The following is a 21906-nucleotide window of genomic DNA, read 5'->3' as shown; positions in this document are numbered from 1 at the left end:
TTCTTTTCAGTTTATTGACCTGCTTTTATTTTAATATGGAATTGCATTTTTCTTTTTTTTCCAGGAATGAAAATGTTCTCCTGAAGTTCATCACCAACAACCAGGATATTTAAATAAGAGCAGTGTTAAACTGCTGAAAGAGGTGAAGCAGAAGCCATCAGGAAGAATCTCCAGAACACTCAGAAATTGTTTGCTACATTTAACAGACAAATGAAGCCAAGTTCCAACATGGAGAAACATCAGCACTCTGTCAAGAGTTTTACTAAACAGAGTAATCTCAAAAAACACCAGCACATTCACACAGGAGAGAAACCGTATTACTGCTCAGACTGTGGGAAGAGTTTTACTAAACAAAGTACTCTCAAAATACACCAGCGCATTCACACAGGAGAGAAACCGTATCACTGCTCAGACTGTGGGAGGAGTTTTACTAAACAAAGTACTCTCAAAATACACCGGCGCATTCACACAGGAGAAAAACCGCATCACTGTTCAGACTGTGGGAAGAGTTTTACTACACAGAGTAAACTCAAAAATCACCAGCGCATTCACACAGGAGAAAAACCGCATCACTGTTCAGACTGTGGGAAGAGTTTTACTACACAGAGTAATCTCAAAAACCACCAGCGCATTCACACAGGAGAGAAACCATATTACTGCTCGGACTGTGGGAAGAATTTTACTACACTGCGTGAACTCAAAATACACCAGAGCATTCACACAGGAGAGAAACTGTATCACTGCTCGGACTGTGGAAAGGGTTTTAATCGACAGAGTGATCTCAAAATACACCAGCATGTTCACACAGGAGAGAAACCGTACCACTGCTCAGACTGTGGGAAGAGTTTTACTACACAGAGTTATTTCAAAAAGCACCAGCAAATTCACACAGGAGAAAAACCGTATCAATGCTCAGACTGTGGGAAGAGTTTTATTATAAAGAGTCATCTCAAAATACACCAGCGCATTCACACCGGAGAGAAACCGTATCACTGCTCAGACTGTGGGAAGAGTTTTACTATAAAGGGTAATCTCAAAAAACACCAACGCAATCACACAGGAGAGAAACTGTATCACTGCTCAGACTGTGGCAAGTCTTTTACTACACTGGGTGATCTCAAATATCACCAACGCATTCACCCAGGAGAGAAACCGTATTACTGCTCAGACTGTGGGAAGAGTTTTACTCAACAGAGTAAACTAGAAAAACACCAGTGGGTCACTGCTGTTCCCCGGCGCCTTGCACCGAAGCCCAGTATCCGCGGTTCGGAGATGCTTGAAGCTGCGAGGCTTCTAAACAAGACTGAGGCAGGAGGGTCAGTAGTTGTAGCCCTGCCACCTGATAATTTACACGTGTTTGTATGCTGGTGAATTAGAAAAAGATAAGTGAATCAGCAGTAGAGAGCGCTGATCTTCCCAAAAACTGAATCACAAAATGTCACTTTGCTATTGATATTTCCATTTTGTGTTTTCATTTTAAATCTGTCAGACGCTCTGAGACCGATGCCATTGCAAGACTACGAGAGATCCAACATGGCGGCGTCACGCTGCTGAAAGAAAACTAATAAAAATACCTCCTCTATTTAACCCTTGATAACCCTGGATAACACCAGCTTTCTAACACAAAATTTGTTGGTAGTCTTTAGACTTCATAATGCCATGCAAGCAGTCCAGGGCCAGAGGCAGCAAAGCAACCCCAAAACATCAGGGAACCTCCGCCATGTTTGACTGAAGGGACCGTGTTCTTTTCTTTGAAGGCCTTGTTTTTTCCCTGTAAGCTTTAAGTTGATGCCTTTTCCCAAAAAGCTCTAGTTTTGTCTCATCTGACCAGAGAACATTCTTCCAAAACGTTTTGGCTTTCTCAGGTACGTTTTGGCAAACTCCAGCCTGCCTTTTTTTATGTCTCTGGGTCAGAAGTGGGGTCTTCCTGGGTATCCTACCATGGAGTCCCTTTCATTCAGACACCAACAGATAGTACGGGTTGACACTGTTGTACCCTCGGACTGCAGGGCAGCTTGAACTTGTTTGGATGTTAGTCGAGGTTCTTTATCCACCATCCACACAATCTTTCGTTGAAATCTCTCGTCAATTTTTCTTTTCGCCACAGTGCCATGGGCTTTAAACTTCTTGATGACACTGCGCATGGTAGACACAGGAACATTCAGGTCTTTGGAGATGGACTTGTAGCCTTGAGATTGCCTATGCTTCCTCACAATTTTGCTGCTCAAGTCCTCAGGCAGTTCTTTGGTCTTCTTTCTTTTCTCTATGCTCAATGTGGTACAGACAAAGAAAGAGGTTGAGTCAACTTTAAAAATTAATGGCTGCAAGTCTGATTTAGTTATTGTCACCACCTGTTATGTGCCATGATTAAGTAGGAGGTGCTGTTAATTACACAAATTAGAGAAGCATCACATGATTTTTCAATACTTTTGTCCACCCCCTTTTTTATGTTTGGTGTGGAATTATATCCAATTTGGCTTTTTGACAACATAATTTAGTAATCTGTCCCCTAACTTAAATGTAATGTGTCTTTTTTTTAATAAACTATCTGTGCACTTTCATAGCTCTCAGTGCCTCATTTTAAATTTTTAGGGCTCTCATAATTCTACTAATGAAGTGTGGCGCTACTCTAAGCTTGATAAAGGTGTAAAAATATCCATTTCTTTGCATGGGTAAAGCTATGGTCCATATCCATGAATCCATGAATTGCATTCATTAGGGCCTGATTAGTTCAGTAGAGAGAGGTTTTTAAATGTATAGGAAAACCACAATCATTATTGATATGATAAATTACAATTTCCTTGATAGATATAAGGTGATTTTAATTTTGTTAAATCGCGCTTTTAAAGTGGACAAGAAACATTTCAGTTTGTACAAGTTGTTTAAGGGATTAAATGTAATAGAATTTATTTGGGGGGATTTTAATACAAAATGTTTACACACTAAATTATAATATTTTTATGTTTGTTACCACTCTAAACGTTTGCGCTAGTGCACCGCCATTTTGCCCGTGCAGCACTAGTGACATCACAAGGTTGGTTGGTTGAAGAGCCCAAGTACATAGCTTTCAGTCACGGTTAAGGAAAAAAGCTTGTTGTTTGTTGAGATTATGGATGAAGACGAAGCTGAACAGGGTTTTGATCTGGTTCTTACGGTGGCCCTGAAGTGCAAAACAAATTAACATGTCAGAAAACACATTTACAAATATTAAAACAAATTTACAAATGTTAAAACACTTTTACAAACATTAAAACACTTTTACAAACATTAAAACACTTTTACAAATATTAAAACACTTTTACAAACATTAAAACACTTTTACAAACGCTGAAACACTTTTACAAACTGCGATTTCTTACGGAAAGGGAGGGGCTAACACACAGGAAGTGCTTGCTGCGGACCCAAGCTGCTTCGCGGTGAAAGAGAGTGGAGTGGAGCTAAATACGCGAAAATATGTTCTGTCCGTTTTGTGGCAAGCATTTTAGCCAACTGGCACGCTTCTGTTTTTCATGTGGAAGAACGCTGGACTTTTTAAAAGAGCAGACGGAAGAAGAGATAATGGATTTGTGTGTAGGGTATTTCAATGCAGGCCACTCTTATGGTGTTATTGTTGACATGATGTTCACTTTACATGGCGTTAGCCTTAGCTTGCTGAGCCTTAAAACTAAGCTTAAAGAGGCTGGACTGTTCCATAGAAAGCAGTATTCCTCTACGAACGCAGTCAGAAATGCTATTAGGTTGGAGCTTCGTGGACCTGGACAGCTCTTTGGATACCGAAAGATGTGGCAAGTTCTCAAGCAAAAGTACAGGTTGCGAGTGAAGAGAGATGTTGTTATGTTACTACTCCAGGAGCTCAATCCTCGAGGATGCGAGATGAGCGCACGCCGAAGATTCGTAAGAAGAACCTATCACTCGATGGGGCCGAATTATCTATGGCATGCTGATGGTTACGACAAACTTAAGCCGTTCGGCTTGGCCCTGTCGGGGTGCATAGATGGGTTTTCGCGGAAAATATTGTGGCTTGTATGTGGGCCGACAAATAACGACCCATCAGTCATTGCTCACAATTTCCTCTCTTGTGTACGAAACCTCGGTGTTGTACCTATGAGATTGAGGACTGATTGTGGCACAGAGAACGGCACTATGGCCGCAATTCAGTGTACCCTACGCCAACAGCACACAGACTACTTCTCAGGAGCGTCTAGCCACATGTACGGCTCATCCACAAACAATCAACGCATTGAGTCGTGGTGGTCCATATTTAGAAAAGGAAGGTACGTGGTCTTTAGTTTATGTACTTATTCATAATGGATATTACCCTGAAGTGTTTACATATTATGATATTGTACATAATCTAAATTCAATAGTTAACCCTCCTGTTACCTCAATTGTACTAACATATTTTATCCTTGGGGTCCATTTGTAAAATGTAGACTGCCAGAAAATTATTATAATTAAAATTATCCATTAATGTCATGTTATATTTGTTTGTTGACTGCTTAAACAGCCTTCTTTTAAGGTAGTACAATTTTGGAAGGTGGTGTGTTTACAGGTGGTTGAGAGACAAAAGAAGGGTCAACACTTAAGATCTCATTCTCTTCAGCATCCTCATTAATCTCAGAAATATTATCTTGTCATTTTAATAATCAAATAGATGTGAAAACATCTCATTGACACAAACCTATCTTGGAGATACTTTTGAGTTAAAAGAGAGCACAGAGTACCAAAAATATGGCTTAGAAGGATGTTTGTGCAAGCCTTTTTTGCTCCATCCTCGTTTGAAATATTATCTTTGCAAGAATCATATTTTCCCCACCCCCATTGGCATAGGTAATATGTTATGTTTTCCCTGCCTCATGTTAAATGCATCATCAGTGGTTCTCGCACTACTACAGTTATGGTTATGTTTGGGCCCTGATTTTTTTTAATTTTTTTTTTTTGAAGATGAGAAAACTATACGTCCGTGACCTCAATGTCATCAAAAATTATTGTGTGAAATGCTAATGTGTACAGGACAATGAAAGCATAAATTAAGTAGTTTACCCAATTGCCCACATTAAATTAGAAAAAGTCATTAAATATGAATATGTAAATTATGAAAGACCTTAAACATGGAATCAAATTCACCCCAAACATAATAGGAAGGTTAATTGTAATCCTATTTTATAGGTCTCAGTTCTGGATGGAGTTATTTGCTGACCTCAGAGATGCAGGGCATTTCAATGGAAGTCATGAGCATCAATGCTTGGTGAGGTTTTGCTTCACTGAAGTCCTGCAGAAGGACCTGGATGAATGTGTTACTCTGTGGAACAGTCACAGGATTCGCACATCGAGAACAGCATCATGTCCTGGGGGAGTGCCCAATGAACTGTACTACTTACCACACAGGTAATTGATTGGTGATACATTGTTACTCTTCTGTTTTGTTTGTTTATGCTAATGAATGCTATTATTAATTATTTCCTAGGTTTGGCTCCAGGGACTGTGGGTTTGGAATTCAACAGACAGAATTGGATGTCTTCCCTGAGGCAAGACTGTCAATCAGTCCATGTGGTGACCCAGACATCCAGGAGTACTTGGACTTTGTTATGGAGCACATTCAGCTGCAGATGCCAAATAACTGGGAGGCAGCATCAGAACTGTATCTACAGCTTAAAGACATTGCACAGCTATAACTGTTCTGATCACAGATATTAACTGTAACTTTTGGAGTTCAGCTGGAAAAGATCTGACCCAAATAATGAGAAATATTGTAAAATCATAAAAATATATATTTTTTTTGCAAATATGAACAAAAATGCTTCAAGAATTGTATATCTGAATCTACAATAAACCTGAATTCATTTAAGGAAACTGTCCCGAAGTAACCTCAGGGGGAAAATGCTTACATAGCTACATGCAACTGGCCATCATTACAAACAGAGATCACAAATGTAAATATAAAGAATGTGTTTAGCTATTTTAAATTGCATCCATTGGTAACACAAATGTGCAAATGCACAACAACTTGTATACACCCTGTAGAGAAATAGAAGCAAGAAAACAGAACCATCATGGGTATTAAAACCAAGCTCCCAAACATGGAGCAGAGAAACTATTGTCTGGAATGAAGGTGCTTCATCCAGTACTTTTGGGTGGTAAATCACCAACAATCCTGAACTCAAAAACATAAAATGTAATCAAACCTCACAGCAATGTTCCAAAACCTAGTAGAACGTTTTCAGGACTGATATAGAGCTGGATACATTTCTTTTCCATATCCTTTTTTAAAATAAGCAACATATGGACGAGTGACCCTTGATTCTGTGACCCAGTTCCATGTTTTAAAAACAACCAAATCCTGGGGAATTCTGAATTCCAAAATCCATGTTTGATTTAAACACACTGTACGATTCTAGGAGTGGTAATTTCAGTGTGTTTGCACATGTGTTTGCCATTGGAAACGGTAAATCATCCAGGAACTCCAACTTCGGAAGTGGTTCCAAGCCAGATGGGGGAAGTGAAGTTAGTCCAGTTGCAAACATGAAAACGTCCTCCACACACACGGCAGCCTGGCCTTCTGTAAATAGTACATTCATGCACATTCTGGTAAATATTTACATTTTCAACAGTTAAGGGGGGGGGGGGTGCAATATATTTTACAAACCTTCACAGTCTAGAAGATAGTCTGCCCAATAACCCAATGTTTGTCCTTCTCCACGTCTTCTGTTGCTCCCTGCTGGACTGAGGTCAGGTTTGAAAAGTGTCTCAAGTTCCACAGCAGTGAGCTTCTTTTCAGTGTGGCATAGAACAGGGCCCAGCAGAGAAGGGTACTGCTGCAGTGCAGTCAAAAAGTGAAGGGCTGTAAGACCTTCTTTAAATCTGAAGAGTACAACAGAAACTGCTGCAGGGGTGATAGTGGAAAAAATTAGAGAATTAGACAGATACACCAGATGCTTCTTCTCACTCATTCTCTCTCACATCGTGAAAGTGCAGTTTTGGGAATAAAAAAAGAAAAAAGCTCTCTGACTGAAGATAAATCTATTTTATTTCACTTCACTATTATTTAACTGAAATTCGCTTTTATATTTGAAAAAATCAGTTTCGATACCCACCCCTCATTCAAATGCAATAATAATAATTTTAAAAATAATAATAATAATAATATATTATTATCAGGCTTATTATTATTATTATTATTATTATATCATCTTTATTATTATTATTATCCTTATCATTATTGTTACTGGTTGATTCCATAACATGTGCAGAAAGAATTAACTAACCTTTTCCCCCTCATCACAGCGCAATTGTCAAGTAATAGACTTGTCACTTGTCTCCAGTCGAGCCCATATGTGTGCAGGACGTCATTTAACTCTGCTATCACCGCTTCTGCATTGGCGATGTTAATGATCCTACTGGCAAAATGCTGAGTCTTCACACTCCCAGAACATTCATGATCTTGTCCATGTTTTTGTTCGTTGCCTCGTCAACATTAAGGGAAAACATACCATTCCCAAGTTTCTCAGACAGGCGATGTTTAAATTCTGGCGCAATGCCGTGGGTGAGCAGATAACTCGTATGTTGCCTTGAAACGGACAGGTGTGACAGGGCGGCACGGTCTTCTGCCAGCTTCTTGCAGAGGGCCACGAGCGGTTGTGCAACCGTGAATGACAGGTCATGCTCCGCAATGAAGGTGCACAGCCGAATTTTTAAGTTAGACACTCGATCTGCCATCGAAGGCGGAATGTCCGCTGTAGCTGATGCTCCTGGCAAAAGGGTGGTATACTGCACTGCTCTGGCTGCTGCTTTGTGTACAGGGTCTTGTTCGTGCCGAGAGAGAATTTTTTTACCACTTGTACCGTACACCAACTTCTTAGAGCACAACGTACAGTAACAAGCACCAGGTTGCCGAAGCTTTCGACACCAGCTCGAAAAGGGCTTACCATCAAGCCCCACATCTTCGACCCATGCCCAACACCATTTATTCTTTATGCTTTTATCCAAGCCTTTGGATCTTCTCCGGGCTTCATAAACCCTGCCATACTGGAAAACTTAGTGATGGTTTGAAACGTTTATCTCCGAAAAAAGAAACTCTCCAACTTCAAGGCAAACTAGCAAAGCAATGCAAGGATCATCACACGCGGTGACATTGACATTGCGTGCTGATTCGTTATTTATTTTTTTCTAAACGACTACATCGGTTAACATTTGGGACATTATTCATATAACTTGTCTGCTTGCTGACATATTTTTAGATACTCATAAACAATATTTAAGGGTTTCGTATGGTTGTTTTAATTATTATTATTTATTTATTTATTTATTATTATTTTTATTTTTTTACCGAGCCACACTACGCCGGATTTCCGGCGCGGCGCCGGAACGCTATCACCCCTGCTGCTGTATAGTGTCAACCACATACAGTACATGTATGGACAATATAACATTGCCTAAATGCATATGCAATAAAAAAAATACTAACATTGTATACAAGAACTAATTTGCACAAGAACTATATATTTATTTATTTATTTTTTCCCTATTCCTGCAGCAATTGGGAGGCTCGTCCCTTATTTCTCTGACACTGGTTTCCAGTGTGGTAATAATTTTTTATTCATGGTCATGGAGTATGGCAATTATATGCCAATCTTAAATTTGCATGTGCTTAATTGCATGCACGTAACCATTGGAATTTATTCTTCTACCAATGAATCACCAGTTAAGGAAGTGTTTGTGAATCTGGTGGAAGGTTTTTGGGAAGGTCTGATTTACTTAGATGGATGGATGCTTTATTTATACCAAAGAAAATTCAGGACAAACTACTAACAAATTTGCTTTTGTTTTTATAAATGTTTCATGAATGAAGCCCATTGTCTTGTTCAATATTAGTAAAGTTAGGTTAGCTGTTAACATCTAAATTGCAGACCTGCACTATATTTGTTTAAACACAGCAAGAAAACCAGCACAAGAAGCTGGGGGGGGAAAAGGTTACCTGTCAATTACAACAGAGTTGCTGTCAATTATATACCATCTGAGATAGTCGGACACAATTGTTCTCTTTTCTTCAACGGTAGTCACACGTCGCAGACATCCAGCAATCTGTAACATTGTACTGTGCCTAAGAGTACACTCTTGCAGAGCTTCCACATGTAGCGGCTCAGTGGTTTAATACCTGGTGCTAATTGAGATGTTGAAATATTTTTTAATTGGGCGCCAGTTATTAAATTAATTTAATTAGATTAATTAATTAATTAATTAATTAATCAAATTAATTAATAACACAAGACATCTCAGGGTGTGGTTTCTACAGGTGACAGAAATTTTCATAACCAAGTTATCCAGAAAAACACACTGAAATGACAGGTTTTGTAAAATAAAAGTATTTATTAAATCACACAGATATGAGTAAATAATTCATTAAAAAGTCATAAATGTAGCCATTAGCTATCAAATCATAGTGTAGAATGATAAATGAGAAGTAAAACAACAAACACGTTATAATGCTGATATGAAAGGAATAAAGATTAATAGAACTATTAAGTGAATATTTCTAAATAAGGGTCTAAGGCATTTTGAGTCTACGAAACCAATTCTTATTTCCACCCAAGACACTCAAAATGAGTCATCTATACTAAAGACGCTCTATTAAAGACCCGACCCAAACCATGACCAACAGAACACCATCTGCCGAAAGATTAAAACCCAGCTCTGCCTTACTCTGAGGTGTTGAAATGGGCCTCGGTGACGTCCGTCTGTGTTGGTCGTCTGCTGCTTCACCCCGAAAAAGGATCACGTGAGCCTGTCTGCAGGGTGGTTTGACTTCCTGTGTCAGCACGGAGCCCCATTAGAACCCACAGGGTAAATCCCCACTCTCAGCTGGCTTGCTGGTGGCCTCCGGACCGCAGGTTTCTGGGTTGGATCTGGCGGATCTCCTTTTCAGCTGTACTTTAGCTAAACTTAGATGGAATAATGCTTGGCTTCGTAGATTGTAAAATAACCTTAGATATTTTAACTAGGATAGCTAATATTAATATACTTGAAGATTAAATGCACTAGTCTAAGAAAACTAACTTAAGATGACTAAACTAACAGTCTATCCTTTCTCCATCTCTGGGCTCCCTAACCTCTCTCCTCTAACTGTTTTCCTCAACTCATCTTCTCCAACTCCTTCTCCCACTCCTTCTCTAACTGCTTCTCCTCCAACTCCTCTGACCTGAACTACCAAAACTCAACTGGCAACTGCAACTGTGTCTGCCCAGTTTAACTATTAGACTCTGTGGCCTGTTTGGCCTTCGAGCTATGATTGGCCCTGTGGCCCAAATGTCTGTGTTTTGATTGGTCTAGGAGCAATTTCAAACTTTGGCAGGGAAGATCTTATTCACAAAGGGCCATAAAACCCCCCCTCGCTCACATGGTCAGCATGCTTCAGCATTTTTCTAATAGATCAAACCAAAAGAAAACTCAATTAAACAGTGGATCAAAATACATTTTTCAGCATATCAGTTTGTGAGGATAAATTCAGGAAACAACAATCTTACAATTGAATCACAATAAATGTAATATATATATATTTTGCCCACAAACAGTTTTGTAATACTCAAGATAATCTTAGGAATACAATGATGGATGGTACTCTGTCAGAAAGAGATCAAGAGTCATGTTATTATTTAAACCCAATTAAATCACTTAAAAGATAATACCTGGTTAAACCACTGATAACCAAATAAAGCTAAATTATCAAATGCTAGTTAAACCTTGTTGATTCAGACTTGAATGTGTAGAAAAATTGAATCAGGACACATCCAAACACATATACCATATACCAGACACATATACCATTATCTAGTAAACATTCTATAAAACACATTTTTTTATATAGTCAATATAGATGTATTTTAAGCAAAATCTTCTGAGTGAGAAATTCCTCCCCTCTGCTGAGTGTTCAGATAAGGCTTGGTCCTTGCCTGTCTGAATTTACGACGGTGGGGGAAGGAGTTCTTTCTGCACCCCACAGAATTTGAGCCTGCAATGTTGAAAATGGAATCCCAAGCTTAGAACATTTCTCTTAATTTCATTAATCTTATTTCTAAGTGATTGCAGAAATAACTAGGCACAAACCCCTAAATTGGTACAACATTTGGTGAATTAACAATTTCCAAGGCATTAATTAAGTTTTGACACTCTCTTAAGTCCGCAGTCCCGTCCTAGTGATGGTGTTGCAAATGTTCCAAATGTTTACATTAACTCCGAGGTTTATGACTTGGAGGAATGTAAACAGAATTTTACCCTAAACTCGCATTTAGGGCTCTTGAGCGAGGCTGAGTGAAGAAATAGTCAGTAAATGTCATTTTGAAATTTAAGGTTGTTTGAAAAAAAAGATTACTCCAAGGTTTTTTTAGAGTGTTCTGGGTTCGAAGTTTCCTTATAGGCCGTAAAGTGGGGGTAGTGTGTGTTTGTGTCCAAGCAATGAAGAAATCCTCTGGTTAATCCACTACATTCCCCCCCCCCCATCGATCGATGGGCCACTGGACGTTGGGTCATCGGTCGATGTCAACTTGGATTTCTGTAGACAGAGCATGTTAGGGTACATCTTTCATGCAATTGGTGTCTTGTTGGTCATGCTTTCTTAAGACAATCTACTACAAGGTAGCTGACAGAGTTTTTGGTCTAATAGATTTCTCTGATGATCAGTTTTTTTTGTTGTAGCTATTGGCTTTTGGTTCTGAATAAAATAGTTAATTTAATGTGATAGTGTGGCAACAAGCATATGAAAGGGGTCACAAATAGTTTGCTAGCTATTTGTTCCTTTATAACTTTATCAAGACAACCTACCCATAAGGTATGCTTCAATAATTAGCCACTACTTAGTCAACAATTGAGAACAATATAGCGGAGCAAACATAGTCAGAAGGGAAACAAAATATGTTTTGGGCACCTGAAGAGAGGAGAAAGAAAAACAAAAAAAATTGGCACCCCCCCTCTCCACGTATTTATTATACTGCTATGCTAATGGTTTGAAATGGTGATTCAAACACTAGGTTTAACAAAATATCCAATTTGTTGTGAGTTATGCTACTTGGATAGGTGAGTTCCAGACAGTGAATGTGTGGTACTTTCTCAATTTAACAATTGCGTCAGGTCAGAATATGGTGGACAATGAACACTCAGTGTGTCTAAGTATTTAGCCCAGTATTATGATTTAACCTAGGGCATTATTGGTCCCGACTTGTCCCATGGGGCTTTTGCATAGTTTAATTGGGTTACAGTGAACTTGTTTGAGAATCGGTTTAATAAAACACTGACGATGCGGGATCTGGTTCCAGATGCGAGGCAGTTTGTCTGCCTCTGCATAAGGACCAAACCAATAAGACCTGAGCTCGCAAATTGTTTTGCCAGTGCTGTGCTGGGACCTCACCAGTAGCTTGTCAGCAGTGTAGCAAAATGGTTGGTAGCCAAGCGTGCTTTTTCCCAGTTTTGGGTGTTTCCGCAGTTCACCACCAGAACGGTGAGATATACCAACACCTGAGAAAGTGTGGTTCAGCGAAAAAGTTGTGGCCTGAGCCATTTCAATAGGGTCTGGGGGACGTCCCCCCCATCTGGCAAATGCACCTGCCACAGTGATGAGATGTTTGTTCCTTCGAACAAATTTCATGAGTCTTTCGACCCAATCCATTTGTGGAATTGGCCATACACCACACAGATCTTCTGAAGATTGGGTCTGAAAACACACTAGCCTTTTTCCAACAAGTGGCAGATATGTCAATTGTGGGAATGCTTGGTGTGTTTTCCCCATCATTTTGTGGTCCACCCATGGGTGATCGAGGGCCTGGGCTAGGCTCTCCCCCCCATGGCGCTGAGGCACCACGAATGAAGATGAAGCGTGTGTATCTGGGGCATAAACAAACAGGCCCTTGAGCATCCTGAAAGACGCACAGTAAGTGGCAAGTGGATCAAGGTGAAATGCCAGTGTTCTGAAAGAAGTGTTGTCACATGCACCAATTGTCATGTCAACTTTCCATTTGATTTGAGCATTCCGAAAAGCACATCCATCTGTGTAGATGGTGGGAATGTTTTTACATTCATAAGAATCCAAGGGACTGTGTTTGTCTGGAACCACTGGTGCAGGAACAAGAAGAGAACAATCCTTTTGGTGCACGAACAGAGGATCACAGTTAGTCCGTGGCAAGGAACCTGCAGGTGTTCTGTGACCAGCTGACTTGTCAGCCCATGGAACAAAGATTTCACCGTTGACCGTTGTGTTAAGAGTGAATGACTTTCCAGCTTTTTGGTTGTACTCATCTACAGCCGTAGAGGGAGTCAATGCCCATGAACAGGTGTTTTGTTTTAGAATCATGGTAGGGGATTCTGAGGATGGTGGTTTCAGAACCCTGACAGTGAGCTTCTCATTGATTCCCGTGGAATTTGAAGGTTCAATGAGCTTGTGTGGCTCAATGTTGCTAGCAACATGATAGCATTGAACTCTATCCTGTGCCTTAGGACAGGGCAGGGGTTCGCAAACCTGTGCCCAGATTCTACGATGCTGAAAGTCAATCAATGGTTTGACCCGGTCAAGGAGGTCTTTGCCAAAGAGCAATGGGACGTTCTCCAATGGAGAAATGTGAATTGGATGGGTGAGGCTCATTGGACCGATGGCAACGTGCACCAGGGCTGCAGAATGCAGAGTGATACCAGTGTGCGAATATGGTTGAAGGTGAAGAGCACACTTTTTCAGAGGTATCTCTTTGTTGTTTCGGCGGGCTGTCGCCCTCACCTGGTCAAAAAGTGAATTTGACATTAAAGAAATGTCTGACCCCGTGTCCAAAAGAGCATCATACCCGAACACATCTTCCAGCCAGGTGGCTAGGTAGAATTTTGGTGTTGAACCTTTCTTGGTTAAGAAACCCAAGAATTGTTTAGGTGGTGGATCCTCCAGGCTGAGGGAAGGAGCTTCCTCAGTGTGGTTGTCTTCAGCGTCTGGCTGTACAACCAAGGCTGCATTGGAGTGGATGGATTTCGCACCCCCCCAAGCAGGTTGATCTGGAGCATGGACAATTGGCAAGAATTCAGATTCAGCATTGTCCTGCTTGCGTATTTCGTCACGAAATTGTCTGAGCAGACTGCCGTCTTTAGTGCTCAGGTTAGTTGGATATGTCTCATGCTTGTGCCCTTTAGGTGGACACCAATGTTTGTGGTGCTTTGGGCTCTTTCTCCTGAGCGGAGATTGAAGTTTGCTGGAGCTCTGTGCTCGAGCATGGTGCTGTGAGTGTTTGCCATTCCAACTGCGTTTTATCCTACCTTTCCTTCGAAAGGAGGGCTTGTGGTCACTTTGCTGGGCCCAATGTAGGGACGAGCGACGCCAAGAGTGGAACACTCTCTGGTTTTTGTGGTTTAACTGGGTCTTAGGTGGCATTGGAGCCTTGTGTGCCCCTTTTTGCTTGACGTGGGAGGACTGCTCATTAATTATCAGGACGTCATTTGACTCTGATTTTTTATTAATGTTTTGTTGGAACTTAGCAAATCCTCTGAGAGCCAAATCACGCAGCTGCCGGCTTGTTAGCGTACGAGGGCAGGCTGCGACTCCAAAAGAGTGACTGGTGGAGGGATGGAGGTTTCTCACGAACAATGTTTTGAAAACTTCCTCTTCCTCCATTCCAGGCTCATTTCTATAGCCGAAATAAGCGTGCCTGAGGCGGTGATAGTACTGTAAGGGTGTTTCCTGGCGACTCTGCTTTATTGCAAGAGCCGCAGCAAGGCCGGTTTGAACAAGGTGGTTGGAGAACTCATTCTCCAAAGCCTTGCAAAGATCAGGATAGTCTCTCTTAACCTGGGGTGGTTGGCGCTCAATGAAACGTCCAACTTCCCGGCTAGAGGACACCTTAATGAGGTAGATTTTATCATCTACCGTGGCCTTGGGGAAACGGCGTAAGAAGAAGTCAATGTCGCGAAGATACTGGTGGACATCATTAGAACCGTCCGGTTCTGGTTCAAAGCGTGGGATGTTACGCGCAATTTTGTCCAAATCTCTATCAGAGGGTGCTTGAGGTTGCACAGAGGTCCCATGTGGCTGGGAACGCTGAGTGAACCTTGGTTCTACTGGCGCTTCAGCACCTTTAAGGGAGACTAGAGGGATTGTATTTGTGGATGGTTGTTGCTTAGGATCCGGAACCCCAGGGGTTCCTGATTTACCAGCTGGATTGATGGGGGAGTCTCCCTCCATCACCAGCTCAAATGTTAACTCTGTTTGGTCTCGAGTTAATTTGACTGCATTGTTAGCATGTGCTAATTCAGTTTGTAGCTCAACCTGTCTTGCAATAGCATGTTTTAGTTTTTCCTGTGACTGAGCTGCAAGTTGGGTAGCTATGTTGGCTTCCTTTTGAAGCAGCTGCACTTCGGTTTTGAGGTCTCTTTGGTTCATCTCAGACTGTACAGTTTTGTTCTCTAGGTCTGCAACTCTATCATTTAAAGTCACAATCTCTGCTTGGAGATTTTGAATGGTTTTGGAGGAAGCAGCAAGTTGATCCTGTGACAACAGCAGTTGTTTCCACAGTATTAGGGAAATCGGATCCACTTGTTGCTTGCCCTCAAGGATTTTAGATACACACTCATTGAGGCTTTTGGCAATTAGTGCATGGAGACCCCCACTGTCCGTTTGTTGGACTGGGACGGTAAGTCCTGGGGGTAAACCAGCTGTAAGCTCTAAAAGAGCTTTTTCAGTGACACACATTTTGATTTACTTAAAGCACGTGGAATCAAACAATTTTGATGACAAACAAGTTTATTTTATGTTCGAGTTAATTAGCATTGTGCCTTTTCTAAGAAGAAAATCTGTTAAAAGGGGGCGACCTAAGGTTACAATTAGTAGATTAATTTTAAAAGAATAGTTAGATTTGTTGTCAGTGGTGCTAGTGAACAGTTTAATAACTGTAGGCCACTATATGCAGCAGGTCTAAATATGGGTATAGTTATTAACTATGTACAGGATGGGAGAATTTAACTATGTATTAAGCACAGGTGTGCTGGGTATATGGTTGAGTAACTGATAACTGGATACGTTTTTTTTTTTTTTTTTTATGGTTAATTAATTAATTAATTTCAATTAGTTATTAATAATTGATCTTAATCGATCAATAATTAATCTTAATTTATTTGAAGATGGTTGAATTAAATTGAAAATAATTAATTAACAAAAATTTAATTAACTTTACTTAATCAAATTGATTAAAATGACCAGTTAATTATTTTATGTTGTGATTAGTTACTCAATGGAGATAGCTATTTAGCTTGGTTCAATGTAACATAAAGAGTAATGTTTGAGAGAGCAGACCTGAAACTTAAATTTAACTATTTAATATAAACCGATTAAATTAATGCAGTTATTTGTTTACTTATTTACAAACCATTTAACCCAACCACAATGCAAATTCCCTTTATTAACTTAACAAAAAGTTTGTTTGAAATTGGCACCCTCTGGCAACAGAAACTCTAAATGCACTCTACAGGATGATAGCAATTACACAAGTACAACACCAGGTGGCGACACAGCTATGTGGCTAAGTGGCTCCCTCTGGTGGTCAAACAAAGGAAATGCACCTTTCTGCACTGTATGCAGTTACCCAAATCAAACACCAGATGGCGATGTGGCAGTGTACCCCCCCTAGTGGTGAGGGGTAGTAAAACACCCTTTGAGTTTGAGTGTAAATAGTCAGGCTGTCCACCAGATGGTGGCAGAGGCCGACTGGTGGGAGTGGCCACGCCCACTGATGATGCCACGTTAAGGACCGCCCCTTGGGTCTGGGACCTGGTCAGCAGATTTGACTGACTCGGTCGACTGTGAATAGCAGAGGAGAAGGACTCGGCGGTCCGAAAGTTTAACACAGCAGCAACACACTGACTTCACAAGATGAGCAAAGAGGATTTACATCCTGGCGTGGTTAGTTTAATCACGCACACAATAAACTTCCTGCCACTCAGGGGGGTGTTACGTAAAAGTTAGCTACTCTTTTACGCACGTGGAAGTGTCCAGTACTGCAGGATTTTACGGATTTCGCGCAAAAACCGGCAGTTTTAACTGGAGCGCAGAGTCAATGAGCCGGAAATCCGCGACTCAGACCTGCGCGAAGGCCTTATCAGATCAACACTGGCAAAATATGTCTATTTTACCGGAAACAGTTTGAACTTTATGTAAGTACATACGTATATACGTATATACACCCGGGTTTAAGGTTACCCACACACGGCGGTGTGTTAACCAAGCTTATTTTACAAATAAGCGTAATGTTTTCAAGAGCGCTCACGTACCACACACACACAACTGTACACGTTATACAGACACACAGGGGACCGTGCGCGTGACACGCACACACACAGGGGACTGGCGCGTGACACGTACACAGACGGGACTGTGCGCGTGACACAGACAGGGGACTGGCCAGTCCTGAATTGTAAACAAAAACACGTGTAGAACATGTGCGTGTGTTTCTAACACGCTGGGTTTATGCAGTTAACTCCAGCTAGGCCAGCTAGCCAGCAGCTAACGCATTTAGCAATAAAAACAAAATACACTTTATTCTGCAACTTACAGCGCTATTTTCTGGAACTGGTTATGAAATGTGTATATTCTGGTCCCGCGGCGGAGAACCAATAAGAATATAATCCTGCCCCACGTTGGCGCGCCAAATTATGTAGCGGCTCAGTGGTTTAATACCTGGTGCTAATTGAGATGTTGAAATATTTTTTAATTGGGCGCCAGTTATTAAATTAATTTAATTAGATTAATTAATTAATTAATTAATCAAATTAATTAATAACACAAGACATCTCAGGGTGTGGTTTCTACAGGTGACAGAAATTTTCATAACCAAGTTATCCAGAAAAACACACTGAAATGACAGGTTTTGTAAAATAAAAGTATTTATTAAATCACACAGATATGAGTAAATAATTCATTAAAAAGTCATAAATGTAGCCATTAGCTATCAAATCATAGTGTAGAATGATAAATGAGAAGTAAAACAACAAACACGTTATAATGCTGATATGAAAGGAATAAAGATTAATAGAACTATTAAGTGAATATTTCTAAATAAGGGTCTAAGGCATTTTGAGTCTACGAAACCAATTCTTATTTCCACCCAAGACACTCAAAATGGGTCATCTATACTAAAGACGCTCTATTAAAGACCCGACCCAAACCATGACCAACAGAACACCATCTGCCGAAAGATTAAAACCCAGCTCTGCCTTACTCTGAGGTGTTGAAATGGGCCTCGGTGACGTCCGTCTGTGTTGGTCGTCTGCTGCTTCTCCCCGAAAAAGGATCACGTGAGCCTGTCTGCAGGGTGGTTTGACTTCCTGTGTCAGCACGGAGCCCCATTAGAACCCACAGGGTAAATCCCCACTCTCAGCTGGCTTGCTGGTGGCCTCCGGACCGCAGGTTTCTGGGTTGGATCTGGCGGATCTCCTTTTCAGCTGTACTTTAGCTAAACTTAGATGGAATAATGCTTGGCTTCGTAGATTGTAAAATAACCTTAGATATTTTAACTAGGATAGCTAATATTAATATACTTGAAGATTAAATGCACTAGTCTAAGAAAACTAACTTAAGATGACTAAACTAACAGTCTATCCTTTATCCATCTCAGAGAGAATATAAGGGGCACTGTCAATCAAACTTTTTGACAGGTGACCTTTTGACCTTTGCACTATCAATCAAACTTTTTGACAGGTGACCTTTTGACCTTTGCTAGTTGCCCTTTGACCTCTCCCCCACAGCACATGCCTCCTTTTCTGGAATGTGACCTTTGACCCCTCAGATCACCCTATGATGCTGTCAGTTATTAATTATGTTTTCAATCATCTGTAATTACTTTTGACCTTTGCCATGTGCCCTTTGACCCCTCCCCACACCCCGTGCCTCCTTTTCTGGAATGTGACATTTGACCCCTCAGATCACCCTATGATGCTGTCAGTTATTAATTATGTTTTCAATCATCTGTAATTACCATTGACCCCTCAGATCCCCTGACCCTTGAACTCTCTTAATTATTTTTCTGACATCAATGACTACGAGTCTCCGGTAATTATGTTTTCAATCATCTGTAATTACCCCTGCCATTCGTCATTCATGTTTTGGATATGAGGTAATTTAAACCATGGTGACACACCGCCCCGCCCATCCCTCCGCCCTTCCTGCCCCATCCCCACCTCTTCCCGTCCCGCCCAGCCCCGCCCCCATCATTATTCAGATTGTCCTGATTGGTCAAACAAAAATTCCCGCCAAAAGTATTGACCAATAAGGTTGTTATTCCTATGGAGCAATCACAGCAAGCCTGCGAGTGAAATGTGTATTTAAGAGTTAGCGAGATGTGTGAAGGACCGAGAGAACGGAGCAATGGAGTGTCTTTCTAATGCACCGAAAAAGCCATTTCCTGCAATGTCCAGAACTACGATAAAGTTGAGCGAGTTGGACAAGACTCAAGTCTGGCGTCTAGTAGACGGGACCTACTTTGGTTTTGTTTTTGATGAGGACTCTCCATACGTCACTCTTTTTAACAGCGAGACAGGAAAAGTTGTGGATGCGTCAGATCGAGTCGCAGTGCATTATAAGAGCTGGACCATATTTTCAGGACACTGTAAAAGCATGACCCATCATGTGAAAATGTTCTGCATGGATGAAAATCCTAGCTTCTCTGCAGTGATGGAGCCATGGAGACCCTCAATAAGAGAGGAAGATCCACACTTCCTAAAAGTATATGCCCGCAGGGGTGAAGATGGAGAGTTTGTGATATGCCTGTCTAAGCTATGCTGTCGCAAGCGGACATCAGATGGCAAGCGGGTTTATAAAGATGCCCACGTCAAAGTAAGGTGGCGTGACTGGAAAGAACTGTATGACGATTGGGTAAGAAACATTGATCGGTTGATTGATGAGATGGAAAAAATTAAGGGTCTGGAAAGATTGAAAATGAGGTTGAACGACTATTTTGAATGCAACATTAGCCACCCATTTACCGACAAGGTTGTGGGCGTGGACATTGACCTTGTGTATGTGAAAGAAGTCAAGGGAGGAGTCAGAGTTTTGACCCGCCCACAAATGACGCAGCATATAAACCCTATGGTTATCGAGTCACAGGCTTCTTCGTCTCCTGGGGCAGCATCAACAACCTCTGAAAAATGACTCAAGAACTCTTAAACCTGTACTCCTATGTTCCTAAAATGGACTATATTACATCAGGATCAACTCAGCCGGAAACATCGGATGAAATTGACGGATGTATAAGCGCGGCTGTGCTTTCCATCATCCGGGGTGTGACCGGTAATCTGCTGGATCAAATTATTGTAAAGGATATGAATCAACACTGCAACGGTTGTGCAATTGACCACCCCAGTCAAATACAACACAGTTGTCTCTTTGACCCTGAAGACTACTATCTACACTTCAACGCTAAAAGACTTTTGACAAAACTGTTTAAGCCTTGGTTGAAATACACCTTAGCCAGAGCGCTAAAGCTGTGCGGAATTTCGTCCATACCGTGTTTGGAAAAAATCCAAGCCGTCGCTGAAGCGGTCGTGTGTGAATTGCGAGACGAACCTGACTTCAAGGCGGCTCTGAGAAACATCAAAGATAAAACTTTACCAGTTTACAACGAACAAGTGAGCGAAGATATTATTGATTACTGGAATTTCCACAGCTCTCTGGAATCAACCGATCCGCCGCTTGTATGGGTAACTTCATCTCATCCCTCAAAGCCTTCTCCAATAAACGACTGAAAGACCGGGCTGCATCTCTACTCTGCAAAGTGATTGAACTCAGAGTTAATAATGAGACATTTAATACAAGTCGCTTGATTATAGATCAACACGCAGTTTCAGAAATAGAAAAGAAAATGGATGTTGTACGATGTTCAACAGCTGAATGGGACAATCTTCTCTCTACGTCTGTAAGTAGCTCATACCCGTTGGACGATTTTATACATCAAGTTTTAAAGCAAATGTTTGAAACATCATTTGATTATAGTTCTAGTCATTTACTATGTATCTTTACCTATGTAATCGATGCGTGTGTTTTAAAAATGTCAAACAAGGAAAATGTCGATGTTGGAAAAACTATAGACTGTATGTTATCTTTTTTAATGGAAAAAAATGTAAATATTTTTCACATAACTAGACTTTTGAGTTTGTAAGAATAAAAGATGATTACACACTCATTTCATGTCCATTATTGCGGAGACACGGTGAAATGACTGAGCGGCTGTTGAAAAATATATACTATAAGCCCTCAAACCCGGGGTCTTATGGAGGGGTTGAGAGTTTACAAAGAGCTATAGTTGAAAAAATAGGTGCGAGAGCAAACGATGGCGATGTGAAAAACTGGTTGGCGGCCCAGGATGCGTATACTCTTCATAGGTCTGTTTCTGTGAAATTTAAAAGAAACAGAGTTTTTGTCAAAAACATGGATGAACAATGGCAAGCTGACTTGGTGGATATGACTAACGTGTCAGAAAAGAATGACGATATGAAATTCATGTTGACGTGCATAGATATTTTATCTAAATATGCTTGGGTACGTGTAATGCGAAACAAGAGCGGCGCTGAGGTGACCAAAGCGTTTGATTCCATTCTAAAGGAAGGGAGAGTTCCTAAAAAACTGCAAACGGATCAAGGAAAAGAATTTTTCAACAAAAACTTTCAAGGTTTAATGAAAAAACACAACATTGTTCACTTTGCTACCGGTACTGGTCAGAAAGCATCCATCTGTGAAAGGTTTAACAGGACGCTCAGGAATAAAATGTGGAGATATTTCACAGCCGTTAATACTAGAAAATATATAGATGTAGTTCAGGATTTGGTTCACGCGTACAATCACAACTACCATAGCAGCATCAAAATGAAACCTGTCGAGGTAAACAAAACAAATTCCTTCCAAGT

The 21906-nt window shown here is 40.8% G+C and overlaps 2 protein-coding genes across 8 annotated transcripts in view; both read left to right on the top strand.

The window, feature by feature from the left end:
* The window catches only part of LOC111189804 (zinc finger protein 239), a 140060-nt gene extending 134207 nt beyond the window's left edge, over nucleotides 1-5853 (top strand). For 5 of the 6 annotated variants that reach the window (XM_049477584.1, XM_049477586.1, XM_049477585.1 and 2 more), the window contains exons 3-5: nucleotides 65-4274; nucleotides 5170-5388; nucleotides 5468-5853. In XM_049477584.1, coding sequence (XP_049333541.1) covers nucleotides 3454-4274; nucleotides 5170-5388; nucleotides 5468-5675 — 1248 coding nt within the window. In that variant the 5' untranslated portion in view covers nucleotides 65-3453 and the 3' untranslated portion in view covers nucleotides 5676-5853. Of the gene's footprint in view, nucleotides 1-64; nucleotides 4275-5169; nucleotides 5389-5467 lie in introns of those variants that run through there. The other variant, XM_049477588.1, reaches the window with a different exon arrangement.
* LOC111196344 (zinc finger protein 658B-like) overlaps nucleotides 1-21906 on the top strand; it is a 298411-nt gene that overhangs the window by 52758 nt on the left and 223747 nt on the right. The gene's annotated exons all lie outside the window — the stretch shown is intronic.

This window comes from Astyanax mexicanus, chromosome 4 (assembly GCF_023375975.1).
Source record: "Astyanax mexicanus isolate ESR-SI-001 chromosome 4, AstMex3_surface, whole genome shotgun sequence".
Lineage (NCBI taxonomy): Eukaryota > Metazoa > Chordata > Actinopteri > Characiformes > Acestrorhamphidae > Astyanax > Astyanax mexicanus.
Note: the sequence above shows the minus strand (reverse complement) of the source record. Positions and strands in the feature narration are given on the sequence as shown.